The sequence below is a fragment of the Mus caroli genome, chromosome 3, assembly GCF_900094665.2.
Source record: "Mus caroli chromosome 3, CAROLI_EIJ_v1.1, whole genome shotgun sequence".
NCBI classification, from domain to species: Eukaryota; Metazoa; Chordata; class Mammalia; order Rodentia; family Muridae; genus Mus; species Mus caroli.
The window spans coordinates 131,745,472-131,765,507 of record NC_034572.1 but is presented as its reverse complement, the minus strand read 5'-3'; the positions used below and the strand labels follow the sequence as shown (position 1 = coordinate 131,765,507).

The 20,036-nt window shown below is 42.1% G+C and overlaps 1 protein-coding gene across 1 annotated transcript in view; it reads right to left on the bottom strand.

The window, feature by feature from the left end:
* Positions 1–12,413: 12,413 nt before the first annotated feature.
* Positions 12,414–20,036, bottom strand: part of LOC110290786 (alcohol dehydrogenase 1) — a 13,289-nt gene continuing 5,666 nt past the window's right edge. The window contains exons 6-9 of the mRNA XM_021157535.2: positions 16,138–16,398; positions 14,212–14,347; positions 13,180–13,318; positions 12,414–12,578 (exon numbers count right to left, since the gene is read on the bottom strand). Coding sequence (XP_021013194.1) covers positions 12,554–12,578; positions 13,180–13,318; positions 14,212–14,347; positions 16,138–16,398 — 561 coding nt within the window. The 3' untranslated portion in view covers positions 12,414–12,553. The remainder of the gene's footprint in view (positions 12,579–13,179; positions 13,319–14,211; positions 14,348–16,137; positions 16,399–20,036) is intronic.

Below are 20,036 nucleotides of genomic sequence, written 5' to 3'. Positions count from 1 at the left end.
CAGGAAAAGGATAATTCTGCCAGGTGGGCAGGATGTGCCCCTGTAACAACTTATCGAAAAGAACACAGCTGCTGTCCTTAAGAAACAAGTCTGGCAGTGCCTTTGCTGTGTCAATCTCCCATCTGCTCAAGTAGCCAGACTTGTAGTCTCCTGTCTCTGTGTAAATGGTTCAAAGCGTAACCTGGGGCCAGGGCATAAAAGAGATTTAAGGATGACAGTGTTTGTGAAATGCATACGCCTAAGGTATATAAATTAGTAATATCTTCTCCTCATGGCTGGCTCCTCTTTGAGCATTAGCCAGAGATGGATGTATGCTATATGAAAGAGCTTTTTTCCTTTATTAATCTCTAAGGGTGCAGGGTGATTTCTCCCTGTGAAGGCACATTAATTCTAGAACAGAATGACATTTGAGGTTGTCCTCTGGCCTAGACACTCACCCACCCACACAAGCGTGCACATACACATGCTTGCCCCGGGTGAAGCTGGTGGCTTTGCAGAAAAGGTGTTTTGATACACACATTTATGAATGCTGGCCTGTCTGGAAAGTGCCCTGTCAGGTTTGAGTGCTTTGGGAACAGGGAGGGAAGGGCTGTTCTGAATGAAGGATCCAGGGGAGGTAGAACTGCAAGAATTTGTGCATTTTCGGGTGGGTTCTACTTTTGGAAGAATCCAAGCAGCGGTACATTTTGGTTTGTTTTCTTGGGCTGGCCAGAGTTATTACAGACACTTTTAAAGTTGATTTTTGTTTGTGTGTTTTTGTGTGTGAGTGTGTGTGTGTGGTGTGCATGCTTGTGTGAAAAAAAAAATACCTTCCCAGATGCTGGCATTTGGGGACTCAAGAGAGCAACTGAAAATCCAAATATAAAACAACCTGAGAAAATGACAGAGTCTAGAACTATTCAGGTGACTCCAAAAAGTTCATTTGTATTAATCTTATAAAACTAAAATCCAAAAATCTATTTGATTAATACAATATCATGTTTTCTCATAAGGCCTGTGAGAAAATGTTCAATATGTACCTACATATATAACATAAGACGTGCACGTATCTGCTTTTGATAATCTTGGGTTCCTAAATGATCCAGTGAGAAGAGCAGTTTTATGATTCAGAGGAATGTGATACACAGACAAAATATTTTTGACAATTTCCCCTGAGGTTTTAGACATCTGGGGGAGGGTGTTAATATTATTTTGACAATTATTTGGCCAGGAGATTAAAATAACAACAAAAGAAAACACTCTCACCCCACCCCCAAACAGCAATTACAGTGTCTCAAAGCTATTTCACAATGCTGGCATGTGGAGCTTTTATTTTGTGTTGGGAGCTATTAAGACAACACAATTGTCCTGATCTCTGAATTGGGCCTCTCCCCCACCCCCCAAAGAAGAAAAGGGGGTCAAAAGCGGGCCACCGATGCACTGCTCCGAGAACAACCACAGATTATTCCAGCCCTAAGTCAGTGCCAGATGTCCTGACCACAAGATGTACCCTGATACCACCAAGTTCCTGCTTCCCCGTGTAGTTGCCAAAAGAAAAATTTCTGTTGCCCCATCCCTCCTGCTGAGAAGTACTTCCCCTTTTGCTTGTGCATTTAAGCCTTGAGCCTTGCTGAATACAGTGACACCTTGATGCTAATCAGACTGCTTCCGTGTGTTCTTGCACTTGATATCCATCTCTCCGTCCCCCCATTTGGTTCTTAGGAGAAGGTCCCCTGGAAAGCCTCGAATAACTGGACCTGCTGGACGGGTCAATTTTGTTCCTCTGCACTTTCTTTATGAGGCATTAAGTGATGGCCTCATGCATGCCATTGTAGAGGTGACACAAAACAGCTGCATGTAGGAAGTCCCTTCAGTCTCTTCATTCTTCTCCATGGGGTGTGGACGCTCTGTTCATCTCTCTGTACCTTTCTCCATAGGACACGAAGCTACATGGGAATAAATGGGAGTTTTTATTTGCTGTTCCGACTTTCACAAGAATTGGATGATCTGATGAATCATTCTGAACCTGGTCATGCATGGTTGGGGAAGCATCATAGTCACCAGACCAGAGTTCAAGACATAGGTTGTTCTGTCTGAAGATTCCCCGGCCGCTCCGGACAGGAAGTTAGAATTCCTCGTTCTTCCGGTTACAATGTTCAAGGATCACTCTTACTTTATAAAAAAACAAAACAAAACAAAAACAAACAAACAGCTGAAGTGAATAGCCTTGTGCTTTTATCTGTTTCCATTGATACTTTTATTTCTATAGAGTTATTCCCCGAGCGTAACCTTGCTGGGGAAGTAAGTGGACATGCGTGTTTTTATAGTTTAATAACTATTGCTAAGCAGTTGCTAGAACCTGTGATGAGTCACATGTCTGTGGGAACAAGGGCCAGCAAGTGAGTAGTGAGGTGGCCCTTCTCATTGCCAGGGCTCAGCACACCGTTTTCTATGCTCCTAAGACACAGACTTCCCTCTCACAAGAAGCTTCAGTTCTATTTAGGGTTTTGGTTTTTTTGTTTGTTTGTTTTGGGTTTTTTTTTTTTTTTGTCCTAGATGAACAAACATGTAGGTATTAGAGATAGATTCACCAATCAGATGTTACAAATATTGTCCTTTGCACAATGCGTTTTTCCTTTCCCCTCTGTTCGTCCCTGTCTCCCCCCAACCCATACCCACCCTATCTCCTTTTCTGCCTCTTCTCTTTTTAAGATAGGACCTTGCTATATAGCCCAGCTTTGCCCCAAATTCAGATTCTCTTGTCCGTATCTTCCGAGTCCTGGAATTGCAGGTTTATGCTACATCATCTGGTTGGTTTTATTTGTTTATAGCAAAATTTGCATGTCTTTCAGAGTTTGACTAATGGTGTGATACAAGGAGAAGTGTGTAAGATTATTGAAATTAATATCCCACTTTAAGTCACAAATTGTCAAAGAATCAAAGCAATATGTTCTCAGACCACGGACAGTTTCTTGTCGTTTGCACTCCTATGTCTGTTACTCCTATAACTGTGTTTCGCCACTCATGAAACTACTGGTGTTCCAACCACACAACCCACTTCTGTGAAAACAGCCAACTGAGAACTAACCAGTAGTTTCTAGGTTGGAATACATGTACATATAAATACAGTTGTTTAACCTATTTCAACCATTCTCCCCATAGGAAGAACAGTATTCCATCGTCTTCCCATGAAAGACACTCAATGTAAGGCACTCAAGCTGCTGTTGACCATAGTCTGTAATCATCTGTGAGAATTTGATGGTGAAGATACCTCACACATCCTCTTGTCGAGAGTGGGCTATGGAAATTGATAGGTTAATCCTCTGCTGGTGAACTGAGCCAATTCAAGCCAGATTAGATTACATTAAAGGCAGGTTTATTGGTAAGCTGCTCTTGGGTTGGCGAGTTCACTGGGCCCCCAGAACCAAAGCCTGGGAAGTTGTTGTGGGGAAAAGGGATGAGGGGAGGGAGAGAGAAAGGGCACGTGCACAGAGAGAAGAGAAGAAGAAGAGGAGGAGGAGGAGGAAGAGAAGGAAGAAGGAAGAAGGAAGAAGAAAGGAAGAGGTAGAAGAGGAGAGAGAAGAAGAGAGGGAGGGAGAGGGAAAGAGGGAGGGAGGGAAGGAGGGAGGGAGGGAGAGAGAGAACACAAAAATGCCTGGATTATATAGGGAAGGTTGGGGGCAGGGAATGCCAGGTAGGGACTGAGGGATGCTGGGAGAACCTGGGGAGCAGGTCTGCGTTGCTATATAAAATATGCACCTCTGCCCCTTGTCCCTGGAGTCGAAAACCAAGCATGGCTGTGTCTTGCTCAAATTTGTATGTTGATTCCTAATTTGAGATTAAGATCCTGGGAGGAACTCCAGTCCTCCTGAGTAGAACTGGTTGATCTCTTGGCTGTCAACATTTATGTGCAGGCCAGGCCTTAGTGAACACTGGCTGTGGTGGCACCTTGAACCTGTGTCCAGAATGGTGAGAAATAGATGTCTTCCTTTAATACACACAGCATATGCTGTTCTTGTTATAGCAACCCAGGCTAAGACAGAGTAGAAGTCAGAATTCTGAGATGACTTCCAGGATTCCAATCCCCTGTACGGGTGCCCCTGTGGCATCTCACACTTAAGTGGGGCTGGGGTCTTAGGCTATGTTTTGGGCCAAATGCTGCTAAGATTCCCACAACCATGACTATATTACATGATATAAGACTGTGTCCCTGCAGGCAGGATGGACAGTGGAACCAGGAGATGGCCGTGTAGGAGTTATGCAATGGAGCAAGCAGGTTGAGGTATGTTCCATGGTTGACAGCCAGCGAGAGAATGGGAGCTTCCGAGCAACATAGACATAGAGAACCAATTCTGCTTTTGATAAGTCTACACCCACAGTTTCTGTTATTAGTTGAGTTGGCAAGTGTCAGTGCGCTGCAGGAGATCCCGAGCTCTAGAAGGCAATCCAGGCCACTCAGGGTTCACCTCGAGACCATAGAGAAACCAGTTCTACCATGCCCAGATTCTTGACCTAAAAAAGGCAATGAACGGGCATGCTCTGTAACCTTTAACTGGATGGTGCACTTTTCACTTGGACACAGAAAACTAATGTGCACTTGAAGAAAATATTTCATATGATTAACCTCTTATAGCTGTCTTTAGCTTTCAATCTTTACAAATTTCACTTTTCTGTGAAAGCATGGATGTCTAGAAAGCATCACTTTTAATTTGTAAGAAAAATCTTCAGGGAGGAGAGAGAGTGAAGTTTTTCAGTGACACAAAGGAGACAGGGATGTAGAGGTGTAGAAGTCACGTGGGATTAGGCTCTTGACTTGTGGGAAGGCACAGAAGAATCTGACTGCACACTGCTACTTACTAACTCAAAACAGAAAAGATTATGCGCATCTAACATTCGGACAGTTCTATATTCCACATAAATGTAAAATTCTTTCTTTCTTTCTTTCTTTCTTTCTTTCTTTCTTTCTTTTTTTTTTTTTTTTTTTGGTTTTTGAGACAGGGTTTCTCTGTGTAGCCCTGGCTGTCCTGGAACTCACTCTGTAGACCAGGCTGGCCTCGAACTCNCTCGAACTCAGAAATCTGCCTGCCTCTGCCTCCTGAGTGCTGGGATTAAAGGTGTGTGCCACCACTGCCCAGCTCAAATTATTTATTTCTATTTTGAATATTCATGTAAAGGAGGTTTTTTTTTCGTAATTGAAGGATATAATTTTATTACTTTATTTTTAAAGACAGATTTATTTATTTATTTCAGTACATATCTCTTTGGTTTTTTTCAATAATTTATTTTTTATATAGTTTATATTGGGATCACAGGCCTTCCTCCTCTTGTCCCAGTCCCATTCTTACAAATTCTTCTTCCATTATCTTCTCCCTTTCTCTTCAGAGTAGGGGAACCTAACTTTGCATACAATCCCAGCCTGGAAGAAGATCAGGACTAGGCACATCTCCTACTGATGCTCCATCAGGCAGTCTAGGTAGGGGAGGAGTATCCAAAGGCAGAAAACAGCGTCCAAGACAGCCCCTGCTCCAATTGTTAAGGGTCCCACATGAAGACCAAGATGCACTTCTGCTACAAATGTATAGGGGGGCTCGGCCCAGCCACTGAGTACTCTTTGGTTGGTCTCTATGAGCCCTCATAGGCACTGGTTAGTTGACTTCATAGGTCTTCTTGTAGTGTTCCTGACCCTTGCAACTTGTTCAGTTCTATTCTACAAGATTCTCAAAGCTCCACCTGATGTTTGGCTGTGGATCTCTTGCTTCTATTTCCATACACTGTTGAATGAAGGCTCTCAGGAGACAGTTAAGCTAGGTTTCTGTCTGCAAGCATAGCAGAGTATCATTAATTATATCCATGATTGGCTCTCTTACATGGTATGGGTCTCAAGTTAGGGCAGTCATTGGTTGGCTATTGTCTCAATCTCTGCTCCATCTTTATCCCTGTGCATGTTGCCGGTAGAACAAATTTTGAGAGAAATGTGTTTTTTTTAGGCTTAGATTTTTAAAAACCTACTTTTAATAAGGGTTTTTAAATGCTTTAACGTCCCTTCTAGTCAACCACCCAGAAGTAGTGGAAAGGAAAGGTTAATAGAACAAAAGAGGATGTGGGCCTGTTTAGAAATAGTTCTTTGGAGCAAATCAAATCTGCACTGTCAGGATATCAGCAGTTCAGTTCATATGAATCAGCAGGAATCAGCTCTTGCAGCTGGATCCATTTCTAAACATCATTCATGAACCAGCAACAACAGATCTATCCAGAAGAAACCGAGGGGCTCTGTCAATCAGCCCGAGTCTGTGGAAGTGGCAAGAAGCTGCCAGAATACCACCAGAAGTTCTTTGATGGCATTTCTCTCTATGAAGTCATGACAGATGATGACCTTCAAAGAATGGCAAGTGAACAAATACAATACAGTGTCATTAGCCCAAGACCAGCATCAGCAAAGCCCAAAGATGACCAGCAAAGGATGGTAAGGCGAACCAATACCACACAGCATTGGCCGTTGTCTGTTGGGTTATACTTACATCCTTTCTAAATGTCATGTGGTCTCTCAAGTATCCCCTCTAGCAAAATATCACATGCCCCCTTCCAGGCTGCATTCAGAAAGACGCCATTCATCTACTTCAGTGAAACACCCTCTCACAGGACAGTTTCCAGAGAAACATCACAGAACACAACTGAGTCTCCAAAGAAACCAGGACAGTTTCCAGAGAAACATCACAGAACACAACTGAGTCTCCAAAGAAACCAGAAGTATCCACTTCAGGGTTTGTGAGTGGGTTGATGTCCTCCTCTTTTCTTTGGAAGTCCTGCCTGGTTACAGGAGGTGGCCATTTCAGTCTCTTAATTCCCCACTGGTAGGAATCTCAGCTAGGGTCACCCATAGACACCTAGTAGCCTCCCCAGTCACAGGTCTTGAGCTATGTCCAGAGATGCTTCCCACCAATTTTCATTCTTACTCCTAGTACACTCCCATCCTGTGCTCCACATATGATCTCCATTCCTGTTCCCCTCCTCATACCCTCTCCCGCCCTATTCCCTCTCTTCATCTACATTCTAAGATTATTTTGTTTCCTCTTCTGAGTGAGATTCATACATCCTCTCTTGAACCTTCCTTATTACCCAGTTTCTTCAGATCTATGGATTCTAGAATTTTGCATTGTTATCTTACACTTTATGGCTAATGTCCATTTATATGCGAGTACAATCCCTATGCGTATTTTTTGGGTCTGAGTTATCACATTCAGGTTGATATTTTCTATTCCCATCCATTTGCCTGCATATTGCATGATATCTTTGTATTTAATATCTGAAGAGTATTCCATTATGTGGATGTACCACATTTTCTTTATCCACTCTTCAGTCAAGGGGCATTTAGGTTGTTTCCAGTACTGGGCTATTACAAATGTAGGAACTATTAGCATAGTGATCAAGTGTCCCTGTGGTGTAGTAGGGCATCTTATAGGTATTTTCCAGGAGTGGTATAGCTGAGTTCATGGTAGAACTATTTCTGTTTTTTGGGGAAACTTACTGTAGTAGCTATTCCTGGTTGTCAACTTGACTATATCTGGAATGAACTACAATCCAGAATTGGAAGGCTCACCAGTGATCCTAATCTGGAGGCTAGGAGATACAAGTTTCTGACCTGTATCTTGGCATGGAGATCTTGAGGCATAGTGGCTGTGAATTCCAGAAGATTAAGACAGGGAGTTCTCTGAGTTCAAAGTCATTTGGGATTAAAGGCCTGCTGGCACATAATTGATTTCCAGAATGGATAAACAATTTTGTACTCCTACCAGTACTGGGAGAGTGTTCCTCTTGCTTCATATCCTCAGCAGCAGGTGCTGTCACTAGAGCTTTTGATCTTAGCCATTCTAATGATTTTAAGATGAAATCTCAGTCATTTTGATTTGCGTTTCCCTGATGATTAAGAATGTTGGACAATTTTTTAAGTACTTTGCAGCCATTTGAGAATCCTCTGTTGAGAATTCTCTGTTTAGCTCTGTTCAATATTTTTCTTCCTTCCTTCGTTCCTTCCTTCCTTCCTTCCTTCCTTCCTTCCTTCCTTCCTTCCTGCTTTCTGTGGAACATGATTTTAATGTTTTCAACTGTTGATATTCAACAAACAGAATAATTATTTTAAGATATATTTTGTTGTTATATCTCCCTTTTTATTTCTGATTCCTGAGTTTATTTCCTGTCATCTACTCCTCTTGGGTGTATTTGCTTCTTTTTGTTCTAGAGCTTTCAGGTGTGCTGTCAAGCTGCTAGTGTAAGCTCTCTTCAGTTTCTTTTTGGAGACACTCAGAGTTACGAGTTTTCCTCTTACCACTGCTTTCATTGTGTCTCATAAGTTTTGTTGTGATGTGTCTTCATTTTCATTAGATTCTAAAAAGCCTTTAATTTCTTTAGTTATTTCTTCCTTGATCAAGTAATCATGGAGTAGAGTGTTGTTCAGCTTCCATGTGTATGTGTGCTTTCCTTTGTTTTTATTGGTATTTAAGACCAGCCTTAGTCCATAATGATCTGATAGGGTGCATGGGATTATTTCAATCTTCTTGTATCTGTATTTGGAGTTCTGTAGGCTTCTTGTGTATTCATGGCATCTCTTTCTTTAGGTTAGGGGACTTTCCTTCTATAATTTTGTTGGAGATATTTACTGTCCCTTTAAGTTGGGAATCTTCACTGTCTTCTATACCTATTATTCTTAGGTTTGGTCTTCTCATTGTGTCCTGGATTTCCTGGATGTTTTGGGTTAGGAGCTTTTTGCTTTTTCCATTTTCTTTGACTGTTGTGTCAATGTTTTCTACGGTATTTTCTGTACCTGAGATTCTTTCTTTCTATCTCTTGTATTCTGTTGCTGATGCTAGCATCTATGACTCCTGATCTCTTTTCTAGGTTTTCTAGCTCCAGGGTTGTCTCCCTTTTTGATTTCTTTATTGTTTCTATTTCTGTTTTTAGATCTTGGATGGTTTAGTTCATTTCCTTTGCCTGTTTGATTGTGTTTTCCTGTAACTCTTTAAAGGATTTTTGTGTTTCTTTTTAAAGTGCTTCTAGCTGTTTACCTGTGTTCTCCTGTATTTCTTTAAGGGAGTTATTTATGTCCTTCGTAAAGTCATCTATCATCATCATGAGAAGTGATTTTAGATCCACATTTTGCCTTTCCGGGCTGATGGTGTATATAGGACTTGCTATGGTGGGAGAATTAGGATCTGATAATGCCAAGTAACCTTGGCTTCTGTTGCTTCTGTTCTTACACTTGCCTCCTGCCATCTGGTTATCTTTAGTGCGATCTACCCTCACTATATCTGACTGTAGCCTGTCCTCCCTGTAATCTTGGTTGTGTCAGAACTCCTCTGAGTCAAACTGTCTGTGTGATCCTGTGATTCTGGGATCCTGAGATCCTGAGTGTGTCAGAGCTCCTGGGAGTCAAGCTGCCTCTGGGATCCTGAGATCCTGGTGTGATCAAGCTCCTGTGATCCTGTAATCCTGTAATCCTGTGATCCTGTGATCCTGTGACCCTGGGCATGTTCGAGTGCCTGGGAACAGAGCTTCTTCTGGGTGTGGGTGTGGCTGCGGAGTTTGCACCAAAGGTCTGCTCAGGGAACTGGCTCAGACCAAAAGGAACCTGTGGCACTGGTTGGGTGGAGATCCTAGGTGCCTTTTACTCCCAGTGTTGAGGCAGATGTGTCCTCCTCACTACTGATCATATGATCCTGGGTGTGTTAGAGTGCTTGGGAGTGGAGCTTCCTCTGGGTGTTGTGGGACTGGCTACGGAGTTCATGCTGAAGGTCTGCTCATGGCACTAGCCCAGACTGGAAGGATCCCGTGCAGCTGGTCCGGCAGAGTTCCTGGGTGCCTGGGTCCTGCTGGTCCCAGTTACTTCCAGTGTTGGGGCAGATGTTGTGTCCTGTTCATCTCTGATCCTATGTAAGGACTTTTAAAGACAGGATTCAACCAACAATTTCTAGTTACAAAAATGTAGTCAAAGTGACTCTATTTTCAAGTGAGGCTAGAGATTTTTTCTCCACAAGGATGACCGAGTGTAGACCAATCTGCCTCAGGCAACCTGGTAATAACAGTCTCTGTTATTCGTCTGCCTTTGGTATAGAGAATTCCACTTGAAAGTCCATGTTTATTTAAATGTATCAAGTCCACTGCCAAACTTATTGCTATGTTTGGTTGCTTGTCCCCTCCACACTTTCTGTTGATGACAGCTTTGTTTCTCTCTAGTTTTTATAATATTCCAATTTTTAGAAGCTTCAAAAGAAAACGCTATTTTCAAAGTTACTTCCCAACATCCTCTTCTCACCGTCTCTGCAATATGGCATTACCTACATGACATTTGTTCTTTGACTACAATCAACTAAGAATTTCTTGTTTCAAAGCTGTTTTTATATTACTGTTAAGCAGCTAGATATCTGTTAACTACTGACATCTAAGTAAGGAGTATCTTTAAATGTCATACTCGAATGAGAGTTAGCTGGGGAGGGACTGTGGAGATAGCTCAGTCGGTAATGTGTTAATTGCATGAAGACTTGAATTCTGACCCCAGCCCCAGTGTAAAAGTTTCATGGGGGCTGGGATGATGGAAATGGGTCCCTGGACTCATTTTCTCTCTCCCTCTCCTTCCACTTCCCCTCTCTGTGTGTGTACACGCACATAGACATGCATGTGTTGGCTAGTTTGTGTCAACCAGACAGAAGAAGGAGTTTTGATTGAGAAAATTCCTCCATAATTCTGACCTAAAGGCAAGTCTGTAGGGAATTTTCTTAATTAGGAACTGATGTGGGAAATATAAGCTCATTGTAGGTGATGCTATCTCTAGGCTGGTGGTCCTGGGTTCTATAAGAAATTCTTCTGAGAAAGGAAGCCAGTAAGTTCCATTTCTTCATGGTCTCTGCTTCAGTCTGCTTCCAGGCTCTGTTTGTTTGAGTTCCTGCTTCACAGTCAGTGATGTACTGTGAGGGAAACTGTAGGGTGAGATAAACACTGTCCTCACCAAATTGCTTTTGGTTGTGGTGTTTGATCACAATAGAAACCCCACTAAGACATTAACATACATATGTGTAGCAACGATAATTAAAGAGGGGTCATGATTTTAGAAGAAGGGGATATGGGAAGAGTCAGAGGGTGAAGGATCATGGGAGTGACATAGGTATAGGGCTCATATATTGGTGAATGAGGATAGTCAGTGTTGACCTTTGACTTCACACACACACACACACACACAGAGATTATCTAGTGATCTGTCTGACCTGTTTTGCTGGTTATGAGGTTATCATATTACTTACTGACATGCTGGGTAATAATTGAAAGAGCAGGCTGAGGTGCAGAAACCAGTTCTTTCTCACTCTCTAAGTTTGCTTTGACTCAGTCTTGTGAGATATTGAGAAACCTCTGGGTTCTCTTCATAACTATAGCAGTGCCACAAAGACTTTTCTGATCCTGAATCTCAGGTGAATGAAATAAGCAAGCCAAGTCCACATACCTGTTCATACATGTACACATACATCTCCTCAAGTCCACATACCTGTTCATACATGTACACATACATCTCCTCAAGTCCACATACCTGTTCATACAAGTGCACACACATCTTCTCAAAAGAGTATTTAACGCTAGCTAAATCTCCCCCATTTTACTATTATATTTATCTCATCATTTTCTCTCTCTTTTTTAATGAAATGATACACTTCTTGAATATTATTAGATATTTGACAGACGATATATTACATATCTGGAAAATGCTGTTAATTTAACATTTAAAGGGAATTCTCAGTAATGGTTATAAGAGCACAGGTTATGACTGTTCAGTGGGAGTAAGAAATTATCAAATGCCAATGTTTCTTTTCTTCAACTCTGGAGTAATGTCCTCACAACTGTGGCCTGGCTCTCTAGTCCTGCAGCAGCCTGTTAAATACCACGAGTATAACTCCTAGCCCATTGCTCTTCTCCCCCAACCCCCGCCCCACTCTACTATTTCTAGAGGTGCTGAGCTGTTATTTCAGACTGGCTTTTATTGAAGGGAATGATTCCATATTCATTGTTCACAAAAGAGCATAAGAGCAGAGTGTCCATGTGTGATGTTCCCTTTTAGTCGCTAAGACAGAGACTCTCCAGCTTCCAGCCCAGCTCTGTCCATTGGCATGCTGTGGGCTTACTGCACACTCATGCATTTCATAGAGAATGAAGTTCAGACAGTGGAAAGGCTGTGGCTGGAAGACTAAGCACGTAGGGCATTCTGTGTGCATTGAGGTAGAAAGATCGATCTCTGCCATTGAGTGTCAGTGACTGAGATTCCATAGAGAAAAGAATGCAAGATGTCAACAAGACACACTGTCCCCTGTAGGGAAGATGATCTAAGTCAATCAAATAAGGATGGTTGGTACCCTACAGTTGCCCAGCTGAGGTGTGGTTGAAAGAGGTTTCACAGAAAATTCAGTTTCTTGTGGAGAGCTTACACAAGTACTTTATTGGCTGTGTCTCTAAAGAGCAAGATTAAGGCTGTGATGTGGCTGGTGCTTGATTCGGTCTGGTGGGGTAAGAAACTGGTGCGTGGGAAGGCATCCACATGGTCTCAGAACGTCAGGACGGTACGGATACTGAAATACAGAACAGAAGATACTGATTTCACATTCCATAACTCACACTCCCCATAAAAGTGAGCAGAACACGTGTTAGGAGTCTCTGAGAAAATCTATCCGGGTTCCCAACCATGCCATGCCCAAGGTCAGGTCAGTAAAAGAGCAATCCACCTTTCTGATCACTCTTGCATTCTCTCCAGCTCTCAACTCACACTTAACATCCTGATGTGGCTGCCATTTTGATTCAGGTTCTAGTTTAGCATTCTTAAACAACACTGAAAGCCTGGATCCCCTGTGTAACAATGGGCAACACCAGCCATTTCCTCCTTGCTATCTGCCATGTGCTTTATGGAAGCTTCTAAGGCGTGGTTATCTCATTTAGACCTCATCCTAAACAGCAATACTACAAGGTGGATTATCACATATTGTCACCTTTAGGAACTGTGGGAACTAAAGCCTAGGTTTGCAATTGTCCTAGGTCATATACCTGTGCGCAGAGCCAAACTGGTGACAGAAGCCAGCCCCTTCCCCCACCCCCTCCACTTATGGTCTTATCCCACTTCTCCTTCATTTTTCTGTTAGCCAATTCCTCTGCCGTAAAAATAATCTCACAGCTTACCTCTTTCCAGAGCGAAGCAGGTCAAATGCTTCATTTATTTTCTCGAAAGGTAAAACATGGGTAATTAACGGGTCCAAGGGAAACTTCTTAGCCATGAAGTCAGCCACAAGTTTAGGGACAGAATCTTTACTCTTAAACCCTGAAAGGAGAACAGCATCTCCATGAGATCCAGCCTGGAGGATTGGAGGGAGGGAACTGGGGGCGGGGGTTGGGGGGGAGCAAGCCAACCAGACTTTGCAGGGAAACTAAAGTTCACGAAAGAACAGTGGTCTGCAGGCCGCCGTCTCAGGCTCAAAAACATTCTACATTTCATTAACATTTCTATCGTATGCTACCCTGATAAGCCGTGATCTCTCGCTAATGAAGGTGGCTTATTAGTTCTTTCCTAGAGAAATCATATTGAAGATGTTTGTACTCAAAGTAAGGGAGCTTTGCCATTCTCACCGCTGTTCAGACTTAGGTCATGAGTATAGGCATGGAGTACTACTGCCTTGGATTTCCTGTGTCCTATAAGGCATTTTGGGGGTCTCACAACGACATTAGGAAGTAGGAGCCAGAAGAAGCCCTGGCTAGTTTATGGGGACACAGGGAAGCTTGTCTTACAATTTCTTGCATTAGTTCTTGCTTAGAGAGAACAGTAATTTTCATGTTTTTAAATTGTTTTGCCTTCTAAAATCTGACCTTCTCTATAACAGAAGGGAAGAAATTCTGAAATACATTAAGAATTTGATCCTCAAAGCAGAGGAGATGGCTCAGTCAATAAAGTTCTTCCACCTGAGTTTGAATAACAAAACAAAACAACTGACCAACCAACCAACAGCTGATGTGGTTGTGGGAGTTCTTGTAATTCCAGTTCTGGATAAAGGAAACCAGTGGATTCCAGCCAGCAAGGCTAGCCTGGTCACTGTGACACCCTGTCACAAAGAATGCGGCAAATGGCTCCCAAGTAAGGAATCGAATGTTCTCTGTCCTCACGCCCACCCTGACATATGCAGACAGATGCAGGATTGAGCTTGAGCTGTGAATACATACCGCCAAATATTGCTCCCTTCCAGGTGCGTCCCAGCAGCAGCAACATGGGGTTCATGGAGAGGTTCTGGGCATTGGGAGGCACTCCTACAACGACACTTACACCACATGCTGCATGGCAGCTCAGCAGGGCAGAAGTCTGCAATAAAGTGTAATAGTTAAAGTAGAAGAGTCTTTTGTGGTCTCTCCTCACTATGAAGTTTCAGGCATTACAAAGAAATACACTGAAGATTTTTTTTTTTAATGAAAGAGTGAATGAATTAACTTACCTATATCTAATTCTTCCTTAAAGGTGCAAGTATCATCATGAAAATGTAAAGTCTGGTTCTCAAGGGAGAATATTGTTTCCCCATCGCATAAATCTCTACAAACTGGTTAGTTCACTTTTCATTTGCCCAGTAAGGACAATTTCTAAACCAGGACTCTGAGCCAGAAATTTAATGGTGAAGAAGATAAATGATGGCATCATCAAAACGTATCTTTTAACCATTTGTCAAATTCTCATTTAATGAGTCCCTCCTCAGGTGCTTACATCAAGAGTGGGCATGTTTTAAGTGGTTATGTGATAGTTTTATATTATGCTATAGCTGTAGACATCCAGGAAGTTTTTGCCTTCCAATAGGTACTTTTCTTTAGTTTGTTTGGTTTTTTGTTTGTTTAAAACACATTCTATAGTAAAAATCATTTGGAATCCTTAAAGATACATGACTGGCCTTTTGATTTTGCAATATGATGTTTAGAAACCAGATATCCTCAGAGCATGTGGTTATCAGACTTTTGGATCTTCCAGTCAATTGACAGCCCAGCTTAAGATGAGCAGATTGAGAAAACTGCCAGTGAGCCACAGAAGAGCAGTGGCTCTGGGGAGAGCTGGAAACCTGGGTTTGGAAAGAGGAGGTACTGTGCACTTGAATCTGCTACAGTCTATGGCGTCTTGTCACAGTTCAAGGATGGAAAAAAACCAAACCAAACCATCACTCTCAGGCTACCGTACCTATTCTCTAGCACCAACTCTGCCAAGACTTTGTGGAGAGCCTGGATAACGGTGACTTCCTTGCTCCCTGGGGACATTTCTCAGTAGAGTTCTAGAGCTCTTTGGTTAGGTGAGATGTAACTGGAGAACAGTTCTTTAGCAAAGGATGATATTTGTACTTGACTGTAGTGTCATTTGTATTCCAAAATCCAATCGCTCTAAGCTTGACCGTAGTATTTCTTATCATTATCCTCAGCTGACCTTCATTGAATGCTTACTACATTGGGGAGGGGGGCTCTACAGTAAGTATTTTATGTGCACTGTCTTGTGGAGATCATAAGCAATCCTATAAAATGTATCTCTTAAATTTAGGAGATATGCCAGAATTCTTTTTTAAAAGGTATTTACTACAAACGGTAGATCTGGAAGCTTGGAAGGCCCAGCCCTGTGCTGTCTCTGCAATGAGAACTAAATGGTGATGTATAAATCAGTCACTTCCCTCTACGCGCTGTGTGTTAATAAAATGATCCTTGGGCCCCAAATTGTTCATTATTCCTTTTGGCCATATGATGATACTTAAAAATGCTTTTCAGAATATTTAATTTGAAATATTAAAAAATATTAAGAATGAGGGAGAAAATCATATTCATCCGTTTAAGACCAGACTTTGTATTTAAACCTGCTTGATGAACTGATTTTTTACAGAAAATCAGTAAGTTAACTCACAGTGTCCCCACTGAAAGCTTCGTTGCATTAAAGGAGGGTTAGCACTTGAGACAAGTTTGCAGACCTGACAAATGAAAGGTTTATCTCAACAGCAAATTAAGCAGTCTGAGCAGGAAACAGGACATGGAAAATGACCACTCTAAAAATAGATTTCTGCATGAGATTTCTGTTAGTCTACCTAGAGCATTCTAGATGGAAGGACAGATCTCAAGGCTTGCCAAAGTACATACCATGGTGTCAAGGCGGCCGATGACTTCAAACGAAAAGTCCACCCCTCCGTCGGTCATCTCCTGGAGAACTTCCTGGATGGGTTTGCTGTAGTCTTGAGGGTTGATGCACTCAGTTGCACCCAACTCTTTGGCCTTGGCAAACTTGTCCTTGTTGATGTCCACAGCAATGATCCTGGCTGCTCCTGCTGCTTTACAGCCAATGATGACAGACAGACCGACACCTCCGAGGCCAAACACAGCACAGGTGGAGCCTGGGGTCACCTGTGTTTCCAGAAAATGCAAAAGTGGATTGAGTGGTGACTGCTAGGGGGGGCTCCACACTGCACATATTGTCTTGCTGTGTCCTTTATCACGGCTACCTCATTCCATTTGTTGCCAAATCCACTTCTGGTTATGGTTGCCCAAAGTGTACATCATTGGTACTCAACATTTGCTATATATTAGACATATCTGGGGATTTCTTTCGTTAATATCAAGGTCTGATAGCAGCTTCTACCAATTAAACTGGAATCACTGCAAATGGAACCTCATTCCTATTTCAATGGGGAAAACCCAAATTGAGATCAGCTGTTCCAGATGATCTTTGAATTCTAAATAAAAATGACTTTCATCTTTGAGAGCTTTTCAATAACATCTTACACACTAAGCAATTTAATGAAACAAGTGATCAAGATTACTCCAAGAGACTAAAAAGTAACCCAACTGCCCTTCACTCATGAACTCCTTTCTTGGTTCACTAACTTTCAGTAGTCACAACTAGGGTACTGGGAGCAGAAGTCGGCTGAGAAGCATGCACAAGTCACACCTGGCTTAAAGCAATGGGAAAGTGGACATGAAACTTTAAGACAAGATAGCATGAGACCAATGTAATCTCTGTGGGACTTTATGACTGAATGTTTAGAAGAAGCAAATGACAAATACTTCAACAAAAGCTGATCTGTATTTTAATCACGATTAATTAAAATCCATGATTACAACTACCCTTGGCTTGCAAATAGGCACACTCGGCCTTCCAGCTGAGACAGTTAAACAACAGCACAAGCACGAATTGCATTTAGGTCTAAAGCCTCAGAATTGGAAAAAGGCAGGCTCCTCATTACTGTGACTGGCTTAGGTCTATTTAATTGGTGCAGCCACCTGTGTACCATACCCCGACTGTCACTTCCCCCTAGTGGTGTCTATCTTGTCATTCGTCCATCAAATGCTCTTAAATGCTCTGGGACACATCGCCACTCTCCACCTGGCCCAGAAAAATGCAAGGCCTGTTACTGTGATGGCAGTCATGACCAGTGTGCACTCTAGTTTCAGATGCAGCAGATAAGTTGAGAGGAATTCTAGTCTTTATTTCCCTAGTAGCTACCAGTGAAAAATTTATATGAATAGTTTTAGCTTCAGCTTCCTGCATTTCAGTTTTCATAAAATGAAAGATAACTACTGAATTTGTTTCAACCATTTGGGAAGGAAATTATTTTTAAAATCGCCATCTAAAATGTATTGCTTCTAGTGTGTGTTGGTTATGAGTGTGTTTGTGTGTATGTTTCTGTTTGTGTTTGTATGCATATGTGTATTTGTCTCTCTGTGTGTGTGTGTGTGTGTGTGTGTGTGTGTGTGTTCGTGTGTTTTGGTTGCAAGGGAAAAGATGTAGTGATGAGGTCTCAAATGTAATCAATACTTTGCTTAAGTTCTCTTGAGTCTTCTGGGATCCACTCAGTGGGTAGCCATGCTACAGATGAATCAGGTAAGGCTGAGCGGAGACAAACCGTTTGCTTTGGCTACTTCAGAACCTAGCGGAACCCATCATGATGGATGAGTGACGTCTCTTTTCAACTGGAGAATAGGCTACTACAAGAGTTCGCAGCTTTAAATTTTGGTAGTCATATAGAATACACAGATTATAATATCTTCTACATCTATATATATAATATATATAAAATATTTACTTTTTCTTAATTCAGAATCAGCATAATTTTCATCTTTAAAAAAAACCAGATGAATTTTCTTTTTTTTCCAGTTCCATCTGGGGTTATTTTTCTATTAATAACTTAAAACCATAAATCTATGAAGTGACATAGGAGAAACCCAGAGTGATAAATTGATGTCTTGAAGGATCTACTAATGAGCTTGCTTAGGAAATATTATATCACACCAAGTAGAGTTTAGCTAACCTGGTGTTGTCGCTCACATAACACACTAGGCAGGCTTGTCAGAAACTATAGGAAAAAGCATGCCTCTGACATCATGAATATGTTAACAGAGACAACCACAACCCACAGCTGGCCACTAGGCTCTTCCCATTATCAAAAACATGCCTCTGTCAGGCAGCTCACAATGCTGCACTGGGTCATGGTTCCATTAAATCCTGGTCCATCATTAAGCCTTGGTTTTCTTTCTTTTTTTTTAAATGTAAAGGTTTTTTATCGGATATTTCCTTTATTTACATTTCAAATATTATCCCCCTTTCCAGTTTCCCCCACTTCTAGAAACCCTCTATACCACTCCCCTCCCCCTGCTTCTATGAGAGTGTTCCTTCACCCACCCACCCACTCCCACCTCACCATCCTGGGATTCTCCTACACTGGGGCAACTATTGAGCCTTCACAGGACCAAGAACCTCTCCTCCCATCGATGCCTGACAAGATCATCCTCTGTTACATATAAGGCTGAGCCATGGGTCCCTCCATGTGTACTCTTTGGTTGGTGTCTTAGTCCCTTCGGCTCCTTAAGTTCTTTCTCTAAATCCTCCATTTGGGACCTTGCACTCAGTCCAATGGTTGGCTTTGAGCATCTGCATCTGTATTTGTAAGGCTCTGGCAGGGTCTCTCAGGAGAGAGCTGTATCATGCTCCTGTCAGGATGCACTTCTTGGCATCTACAATAGTGTCTGGGTTTGGTGACTGTATTTGGGATGGAGCCGCATGTGGGGCAGTCTCTGGATGGCCTTCCCTTCAGTCTCTGCTCTACACTTCATCTCTATATTTGCTCCCAACCGTCTTTTGTTCCCCTTTCTAAGAAGGACCCACACTTAGGTCTCCTTCTTCTTGAGCTTTATGTGATCTGTGAATTGTGTCTTAAGTATTCCATGCTTTGGGGCTAATATCCCCACTTATTAGTGAATGCTTACTATGTGTGTTCTTTTGTGATTGGGTTACCTCATTCAGGATGATATTTTCTAGTTCCATCCATTTCCTAAGAATTTCAGCAGATGCTGGTGAGGATGTGGAGAAAGAGGCACATTCCTCCATTGTTGGTGGGATTACAACCACTCTGGAAATCAGTTTGTTGGTTCCTCAGAAATTTGACATGAGGACCCAGCATATACTCCTGGGCATATACACAGAAGATGCTCTAACATAAAACAAGGACACATGCTCCACTATGTTCATAACAGCCTTATTTATAATAGCCAGAAGCTGGGAAGAACCCAGATGTCTTTCAACAGAGGGATGGATAGATACAGAAAATGTGGTAGATTTACACAATGGAGTACTACTCTGCTATTAAAAGCCTTGGTTTTCTTATCTAGAAAATTCTACCTGGAAGGCAGGACGGCTCTAGGTAACAATGTTGGTCTACTTAAAAACAAACTAGCGCACACTTGTGGCACTATCTCTGCAGTACAAATATCCCCATTGTGGCTTGCTTTAGAAATAACAGTGATGGCATTTCCACATTATAAAATCTACCATTTGTCCAATATAGTCAAGATTTCCAGTTTCTGTCTCCTTAAAACGTATTTCATTGCTCAGTGAGTCTTGCAGCTGGGACATAACAGAGATTTGCAGACAATGGCATATGTAGAATGTTACAGCTCAAGACCTGTAAGGAGCCGTCCTCACATTCGCCATTATAAGATGGCACTGACACCTGTGTTCTAAGTAGTAAACAAACCATCTGCACATG